The following is a 9,829-nucleotide window of genomic DNA, read 5'->3' on the forward strand; positions in this document are numbered from 1 at the left end:
CAACATTGACTTCAATTAGCCAGGATTTGACTCAAGTCTAGAAAAGGCCACAAGCAGAAATAAACGAGTTATTTAAATGAGCACGTTAAACTAGACACAGGTCGGGATAACTCTGACACTCCACGCCCGTATGTGTCTGCACTGTGAAAAAGGAGAGGAAACCACAGACATCCACTGAAAAAAAATCTAAATAAGTGTGTCTTATTTAACTTGCCCATTTCCCACAGTCCTTTTAAACATAAGCTCCCATTGACTTCAATGAGAGATTTATAGGTGGAAGGGCATGGGTAGCCTGTTGTTGGCTGGGTGCTAATTTATACAAATCACATCTTCATTCAGGTAACTGTTTCTTACTGTACCTTTTAGCCAGACTGACTCTCATAGACTCATAGACTCATAGACTTTAAGGTCAGAAGGGACCATTATGATCATCTGGTCTGACCCCCTGCATGCTGCAGGCCACAAGACCCTTCCCTGGACTCTGCCGTTGAAGTCCCCAATCCTGTGTTTTAGTGACTTCAATCGGCAGAGACCCTCCTGCTAGTGATCCCTGCCCCATCCTGCGGAGGAAGGCGAAAAACCTCCAGAGGCTCAGCCAATCTACCCTGGAGGAAAATTCCTTCCCGACCCCAAATATGGCAATCAGTAATACCCCGAGCATGTAGGCAAGAGTCTCTAGCCTGACCCTTGTTGGCCATTATGCTATTTACGTACCATTGCTTGGTTTTCCTTGGCTACTATGTTTTACCATTAAACCATTCCCTCCATAAACTTATCTAACTTAATCTTAAAACCAGACAGGTCCGTTGCCCCCACCGTTTCCCTCGGAAGGCCGTTCCAATATTTCACCCCTCTGACGGTCAGAAACCTTCGTCTAATTTCAAGCCTGAACTTCCCCATGGCCAGTTTATATCCATTCGTTCTCGTGTCCACATTAGTACTAAACCTTACTCACAATTAAGAGTACCTTACACAACTAACTGAAACAAATTAGACTTCCTGTGGAGTAAGTTACTAATCACTGAGACTTTTAGTCACAAACCAACCTTCAGTTGTGGGAGGTTTTTTTAGATGTTAAATGCAGATGATCACACAAAGTAGGCATAGTGTTCTTCTTCAATCTAGCCTGGAATAATTAATATGAATCTTAATTACATTAAATATGCATGTAGGTTAAGTCACAAAACCACCTCATGCTATCCAATAAAACCCCAAGAGGAAGTGAGTTGCTCACAGAGCAATAAGAAGCAGAGTAGAACTGAGCTGACAGACAGTATTTGCTCTAGAGAAACAAGAAACATGAAGTCTATGGTGCCTTTAGGCTTGATTGTAGCTACTTTTGCTCTTACTTCTCGCTGTTTTGACAGGTAGAGCATTCTCGCTTTAACTGAACATGGATAGCAACATTTTTGATGCTCAGATCTGTTACTCATTTCTTTCCTTTATGTTTTGAAGTGCAAAGGTATTTCGTGTGAAGCCTCAGAATGAAAAACAAGTGAACTTCTTGAAGTACTTGGCCAGCATTAAACAGGTGAGAAATTTTACAGGGATTTTACAGGGGATTTGGATTCTGGTTATTCAATAGCTGGTATGTTGTGGTGTGGAAATTTTTAAATGACACTATATTACAAGACAAAGTCATATTTTTATTGAGTTCTTACAATGTGCTCGGGATTGTACAGACATTAAACAAGACACAGCCCTTATCCCCAGGGGCTTCCAATCTAGTTTAGAAACAGATAAAGCAGTTAAGACATCACAGACAAATTCTGCACTATCATATATATGCACAGCTGCCATTGAACTCAATGGAGGTTGCAGTCAAGTTTCTGAAGACAGAGGACTCTACACGCTATCCTCTGCTCCACAGGGTAAACTAATGCACCCCAAAAAGCCCCTACTCCCACAGAGGTGGTCAGAGCAGCAGCTCTGCTGAATTCTTCCCCATAGTCCTAGACTATTCAAAAGCTCTTTCTCTTTGCAGACTAGACAGATTACCAACTGGAAGTTTCTGCTAATTGGACAAAGATACAGAGATCTTGAGGGATCCATGAATTTAATGGGGAAAAAATCCCATGCCAATTCTGAGGAAAACCCATTTCTCTTCCCAGATGGAATGAATCAGAGGAAAATATTTTCTAGCTGCTTTATAATAATAGTAATAATTAATGGAGATATCCCATCTCCTAGAACTGGAAGGGACCTTGAAAGGTCATCGAGTCCAGCCCCCTGCCTTCACTAGCAGGACCAAGTACTGATTTTGCCCCAGATCCCCAAGTGGCCCCCTCAAGGATTGAACTCACAACCCTGGGTTTAGCAGGCCAATGCTCAAACCTTGTAGCCTTTATGTTAACATAAGGGTTTTCTACATACAGAGCCTTTTAGAAAGTACTGTACCTGGCATTTCAGTCTTATAGCAACTCCAGAGCTATTTTACTTAGGGGTCTATGAGAAGTTTATAAATCAGTCATAAAATGTTGCTCTCCTGTGAACCTTAGCATAAAAAGGTTTCTGTTCAGAAAAGAGGGCACTAAAATAGATATATGGCAGATTCAGCTGCTTTCAGCACACTTAATCTTTCCATATCAACCCTTGGGTTTATGTCTGATCAAGACGTTTATAAAGCAAAAATGTAAAACAGTTTTTGAAAACCATGCAGGGGTTCCATTGACATTTTAATGGAACTGTTATGACTTCAGTGGCAGCATGACAAGCTGACTTTTCCACACTGTGTAGCCTAAGGACTTTTCAAAAACTATGTTGCTGTAATTAATCCAAATAAATAAAAGCAACAAGAAGCATAAGTTTATAATCAAAATAACCCCAAAGTGCTAGGAAATTTTTTCAAATTAAACATATATTTCCTCCCCACATCAAGAGAAAACATCTAAAGTCACTTAAAAATACTGAACAAAATTGGACCGTATTTTAGGAGACTACAAAAATATATTGTTTGAAAGTTTCCATAATTTTCAGCATGATGCAATGTAAATTGTATGCAATCTACATCTCCAAAAAGAGGTGTTGATCTTGGAATGCCTAACACATTATTAACTATGCAGATAAAAATGAAATGCTGTGCATTTACATAATAACTTCTGGTGAACCTGGTCTTTCTCCCATTGAAGTCAATGTCAACATTCTCCTCTTGGAATGGGAATTTTGCCATTGGCTACAATAACAAAAGGATTGTGACTTCTACTATAATATTAAAGGAAGTTCTACTAACATCTAAACAGCAGCAGAACTGGAGCATCACCCTTTCATAAAAGCAGGGGATGAATCTTAGATTCACGCTTGCGTGTTTTAAATGAAGGACCCTCCTAATCCAGCTCTAATTGAAACCAATGGGAGTTAGAGCAGACATGTAATGCCTTTTCATTGGGGCCCCAGTTTTACTTTCTTCGGGTTTGTAGGTATCCTGAAACATGTTTTGTGCAACTGGAGCAATGATACAATTGCAGTTCTCTTCTCCTGTTTGCCTTCAAGGGAGTATTTTAGGAAAAAATATTATTTTTAAATCATAATCTAAAATTACACCAATTATGAATGGTCAATTCAAGAGCAGTTGAAAAATGGTCCTTCATAGCAGACTCGAGCTTCTGAGATGGTTCCATTCTCAGAAATATATAGAAATAGGGCTTTATTTCAAAGAGAAAACAAAACACTGACCTATAATGGTTCTCCTGAGCATTAAACTACTCACCATTCACAAGTGCACGCTTGACTTTGACTACATACTAAAATGAGACACTTTGAATTTCTCCCTGTGCAGCTTGACTTCTGGCACCCAGATTCAGCCCCTCATATAGTCACTCAGATGCAGGTGGATTTCCATGTCAGTGCACATCAGTCTAGATCTGTCCAGACCCTCATGGAGCAGAATGAAATACAATATGAGTAAGTTTTACTTAATTATTCTAGCCCAATGGAGAATAAAAGGAAGTTGTCTGGAGACCAATGGGGAGGTTTTCAGAAACACCTAACTGTCTAAGGAGCTCACATTCCTCTGACTTTCAATTAATCCCATATCTGTTGCACTCCACTCAAACAAGAAAACCTTTAGACAGGAATACCATTGTATAGGGTTGTGAAATGTCCAAGGATTTAGATTTTACTTTGGTTCCGAGTGCTAAGAATTTTGCATCAACCTTAGTTTACCCAAACCACTTCTCTGATTTGTTTTAATGCTATAGAATCCCAACAACACAACAAAGCTCCCTAATCTTGTAAAGGATGCAAGGGGCAGACCCTTACACATACATGGAGTCCCACTGACTTTGATGAGCATTGTGGGTGCTCTGTACTGCTGAAAATCAAGCCCAATGTGTCCTCAGCTGGATACCCACAAAAAAAGGAAATGTGGGTGTTAATCGGCTTGTCACCATCTGTAAAATGAGGATAATAATTACATCACAGTGAGACTTAATTCGTAAGTGTGTGCAAATGCTTTGACGTCCTCAGATAAAAGACCCTAGAAAAATAGCACACGCTATTAATATAGTGGGCTCAACGGAGAGAGAATGATTGAGTACCTAGAGACCTACAACTTTCTTCAACGCTTTAAGCCATTGTCTGAAGTAAACTCAACTATACTAAAAATAATGTCCAGGAAGAGTATTATCTTTCTGAACCAAGTACAAGGACTTTACTGCAGTTAGTCTGTATGGCGTTTTTCCTATGGCTTGATAATACTATGTTATTAAATATATCTGATGGGAGAGGAAGGATGGTCCAGTAGTTAGAGTGCTAGCCTAAGACTCAGAAAATCCACAAGCTCAATTCCTTGCTCTGCCACAGAATTTGTGTGTGACCTTGGGCTCTTAGGGCTTCTCTACACTTAAAACGCTACAGTATGCTTAGTGCCCTTAGATCTAGTATGGGTGCTCCACTGTAGGCGCATCTATGCCTCTGTGCCTCTAATTGGAGAATTTTGGTAGCAGTCCATTTGGCCCACACATGCGCCCTCCCTCCCTCATGCTCTGCCATAAGGCTATCTAGCGCTGCACAGGCCAACTGCCCTTGCTTCCTTCTCAGCCGCCCTTGGCCTGAGACAGAACAAGTAGCAGTCCAGTTCACTCACTTATGTTATATTTAATAGTGTTAGTTTATAGTTCTTCTTAGAGTTTCCATTCTTTTTTGTAGTACTTTAAAGTTTCCGTTCTTCAATTCTAAAAAAAATAAAAATTATTTTGATTGGTTTTCCCACCTTTGTTGTGAGATTGCCCCCGTAGGAGCATTCTTGGTTCCCCTGGCTTTAAAAGGTCCCTCTCCTGCAGGAAAGCAATTCCCATAACTGACAGACACTCTTGCTGCGTCCGGTGCCTTGTAGAGGACACATCCAGCAGAAGTGCACCTTTTGCCACCAGCTGGAAGCTAGGTCCCGAAAGAACTGGGAGCTAAAGCTGAAATTCCTCCTCATGGACGGCACTCTTAAACCAGCTCTGATCCAGTCCTAAGTCTTCTCCAGGATGCAGCTCATCCCCAGAGCTATCTGGCACTCTATTGGCAATATATGTAAAACATGCACGCTTTAATGTCTAGTATCAGGGAGTAGCCGAGCTTGTCTGTATCCACAAAAACAATGACACATGAAGAGAAGGGACTTACCTTACAAGTGGAGAACCAGTGTTGACAGGGCCAATTCGATCAGGGTGGATGTAGTCCACTCCCAATAATAGATGAGGAGGTGTCATTTTCAGGAGAGGCAAAGCTGCTTTTGTAATGAGCCAGCCACTCCCAGTCCCTATTCAAGCCCAAATTAATGGTGTTAAATTTGCAAATGAATTTTAGTTCTGCAGTTTCTCTTTAAAGTCTGTTTCTGAAGTTTTATTGTTCAAGTATAGCTACTTCTAAATCTGTTATAGAATGTCCAGGGAGATTGAAGTGTTCTCCTACTGGCTTTTGTATGTTACCATTCCTGATATCCGATTTGTGTCCATTTATTCTTTTACGTAGGGACAGTCCGGTTTGGCCAATGTACATGGAAGAGGGGCATTGCTGGCACATGACGGCATATATAACATTAGTAGGCGTGCAGGTGAATGAGCCCTTGATGGTGTGGCTGATGTGGTTGGGTCCTCTAATGGTGTCGCTACAGTAGATATGGGGACAGAGTAGGCAACGAGGTTTGTTACAAGGATTGGTTCCTGGGTTAGTGTTTCTGTGGTGTGGTGTGTAGTTGCCGGGGAGTATTTACTTCAGGTTGGGGGGCTGTCTATAAGTGAGGACTGGCCTGTCTCCCAAGGTCTGTGAGAGTGAGGGATCGTTTTCCAGGATGGGTTGTAGATAGTTGATAATGTGCTGGAGAGGTTTTAGCTGGGGGCTGTATGTGATGGCCAGTGGTGTTCTGTTATTTTCCTTGTTGGGCCTGTCCTGTAGTAGGTGATTTCTCGGTACCCATCTCGCTCTGTCAATCTGTTTCCTCACTACCCCAGGTGGGTATTGTAGTTTTAAGAATGATTGATAGAGATCTTGTAGGTATTTCTCTCTATCTGAGGGATTGGAGCAAATTCGGTTGTATCTTAGGGCTTGGCTGTAGACAATGGATCATGTGATGTGTCCTGGATGGAAGCTGGAGGCATGTAGGTAAGTATAGCAGTCAGTAGGTTTCCGGTATTCTGGTGTTTATGTGACCATCACTTATTTGCACTGTAGTGTCTAGGAAGGGGATCTCTTGTGTGGACTGGTCCAGGCTGAGGTTGATGGTGGGGTGGAAACTGTTGAATATTGGTGTAAAGAGCTTCTACAGGCCACTATCCTCAGACAGAGACAAAAACCTACAAGATCTTTATCAAGCATTCTTAAAACTACAATACCCACCTGGGGAATTGAGGAAACAGATTGACAGAGCGAGACGGGCACCCAGAAATCACCATCTGCTCAAGAAACTCCCTGCTACAGCACAGGAACAAATCTACATGGACATACCCCCAGAGCGCTGACCAGGGGTATTCTATCTGCTACCCAAGATCCATAAACCTGGAAACCCTGGACGCCCCATCATCTCAGGTATCGCCACTCTTACAGCAGGATTATCTGGCTATTTGGACTCTCTCCTCAGACCCTACACTACCAGCACTCCCAGCTATCTTCGAGACACCACCGACTTCCTGAGGAAACTACAATGCATTGGTGATCTTCCATGGATGTAGAAGCTCTTTACACCAATATTCCACATGAGGATGGACTACAAACTGTTCAAGAACAGTATCCTGATGAGGCCATGGCACACCTGGTGGCTGAGCTTTCTGACTTTGTCCTCACCCACAACCATTTCAGATTTGGGGACAACTTATACCTTCAAGTCAGTGGCACTGCTATGGGTACCCACATGGCCCCACAGTATGCCAACGTTTTTACGGCTGACTTAGAACAACGCTTTCTCAGCTCTCTACCCCTAGCACCCCTCCTCTACTTGCCATTAATTTGGGCTTGAATAGAGACTGGGAGTGGCTGGTTCATTACAAAAGCAGCCCTGCCTCTCCTGGAATTGACACCTCCTCATCTATTATTGGGAGTGGACTACATCCACCCTGTCAACACTGGTTCTCCACTTGTGAGGTAATCCCTTCTCTTCATGTGTCATTATACAATGCCTGCATCTGAATTTTCACTCCATGCATCTGAAGAAGTGAGTTTTTTACCCACAAAAGCTTATGCCCAAATAAATCTGTTAGTCTTTAAGGTGCCACCGGACTCCCTGCTATATTGTCTGTCACAACTTTTGTTTGAGTCTCTCTGATGAGAGGGAGTAAGTGTGCGCAGGCATTTCTGACAGCTCTTAGTTCCAAAAGATTGTTATGGAGGACCAATTCCATGAGAGACACTTGCTCTGGATTTTGCGGTCATTTAGGTGGGCTTCCCATCCTATTAGAGAGGCATCTGTTGTTAGACTCAGTGTTGGTGGGGATTGCGTGAAAGGGATGACTGCATAGATGTTGGATGGTTCTTGGATGTTGTTTGGTACAGAGGCGGTAGCTAGGTTGACAGAAGAATTCTTCTAATGCTATCTACACAGGGACTTTGGTCGGCTTAGCAACACTGGTTGGGGGCGTGGATTTTTCATACCCCTCATCAATGTAGTTAAACTAACCTAATTTTCTAGTATAGACTAGGCCAAAGTATCTCTGTGCCTTAGATCCCCATCTATAAAATAGGGATAGTTCTTCCCTATCTCACAGAGGTGTTGTAAGAATAAACTCATTAAAGTCTGTGAGGTGCTCACAGGCTATGCCAATGGGCCTTATAAGTACCTTAGATCATTGGTTTTCAATCTGTTGTCCGCAGACCCCTGGGGGCCCGCAGTCTATGTCTAAGATTTCCAAAGGGGTCTGCTCCTCCACTTGAAATTTTTTGGGGGTCCGCAAATGAAAAAAGGTTGAAAACCACTGCCTTAGACAGACTTATTGAATGTGATTAATATTTTCTTTACCAGCCAGCATATATATGTATTATTTTGTATTGTAGAATTTTATTGCATAACCTGCAAGAAGAGATTGAAAAACAATTTGATGGCAAGAGGAATTTTACTGGCAGACACAGTTACACAAAATACAATGACTGGGACAAGGTATGGTACAAAGCTTATGTATTTATGGGCAAATCCTGGCCTCCCCTTCACAGCTGCAGAGGTCCCTTTGGCAAGATTTGTAGAGGCCTCTCCAGCAGGATTTGAAAAGGCCACAGAGAAAGTGTACACCTTTTGCACAGAATGGGGCCCCATCCCTGTGGGTTAATCATGTGCAATGGGATTTGGGAACGGAACATTGTGGGGGAGAAGTGGGATCAGATAATCTGCCACCATACAAATCCCTCTGCACAAAGGGAATGGGAGGACAGGGAGAAATTATTGAGAGGCCATTCCTGATTCCAAGTAGCCACCAAGGAGCATCTCTGCAGCTCCCCTGAAGCCTTGAAGAGGGAAGGGGGAAATGAGATTGCTTCGATTTTCCCCTGTATATAACCCAAGCAGCCAGCCAAATTACTCAGGTTGGGGAAAGGACATTTAACCCTTTGAGACAAATGGAGCCCTGAATCAAGAAAACAAGAAAGCATGTGCTTACGTCCTACTGGCTTAAAGGTAAGCATGTGATTACATGCTGCCCTGAATGAGGATGCTTTCCTGTATCAGTACTGTAAGCAGAGACAGTCTCCCTTTAATTGTGAATCATATTTAATCCAAAACTTGATAAGTAACTGCACATAATTTATTAATCTAGATTGCTGCCTGGACTGCTAGAATTGCTAAAATTTATCCAAAACTGGTCTCCCGCATCCAGATTGGAAATACTTTTGAAAAGCGACCTATGTACCTCCTTAAGGTATGCATTTCTTTCTGGTGAGATTACACACATGAAGAGTGGTTCAGATATTCAAATATCTTACCAATTAATTAAGTAGAGGTGAAAACAGCATCATACATAAATAATACTGCTCCAGTCTATTAAATTTCCAACGCTAATATGAAGAAACACATTTAGATGACATATTGCCTTAGAGAGTGACCAGATTTAACACTGACACTGCAGTTGGGAAATAGCAATGGAGATACAGGGTTTGCAGAGGCAGATTGGATACTGCAGTGATGTCTGTGGTAAAAGGACCTGGACAGACAGATATAAGCCAATACTGAGTACATTAGCTATGGTCCCTTAAATATGGTCTAGATCAGGGGTCGGCAACGTTTGGCCCGGGATGGCAAACCGCGGCCAGTGGGGGCTCCGATCTGCCGAACCTGCTGCATCAGCAGGTAAATAAACTGGCCTGGCCCGCCAGGGTGCTTACCCTGGCGAGCCGCGTGCCAAACGTTGCCAACCCCTGGTCTAGA

At 42.5% G+C, this 9,829-nt stretch overlaps 1 protein-coding gene across 2 annotated transcripts in view; it reads left to right on the forward strand.

Annotated features, from left to right (window-relative positions):
- Positions 1–1,220: 1,220 nt before the first annotated feature.
- Positions 1,221–9,829, forward strand: part of LOC117883374 (mast cell carboxypeptidase A-like) — a 21,761-nt gene continuing 13,152 nt past the window's right edge. Inside the window, exons 1-5 of one of the 2 annotated variants that reach the window (XM_034782636.1) lie at positions 1,221–1,367; positions 1,456–1,531; positions 3,776–3,900; positions 8,470–8,572; positions 9,222–9,323. In XM_034782636.1, the coding sequence (XP_034638527.1) occupies positions 1,300–1,367; positions 1,456–1,531; positions 3,776–3,900; positions 8,470–8,572; positions 9,222–9,323 (474 nt within the window). In that variant the 5' untranslated portion in view covers positions 1,221–1,299. The remainder of the gene's footprint in view (positions 1,368–1,455; positions 1,532–3,775; positions 3,901–8,469; positions 8,573–9,221; positions 9,324–9,829) is intronic. The other variant, XM_034782635.1, reaches the window with a different exon arrangement.

The sequence above is a fragment of the Trachemys scripta genome, chromosome 9 (genome assembly GCF_013100865.1).
Source record: "Trachemys scripta elegans isolate TJP31775 chromosome 9, CAS_Tse_1.0, whole genome shotgun sequence".
NCBI lineage: Eukaryota > Metazoa > Chordata > Testudines > Emydidae > Trachemys > Trachemys scripta.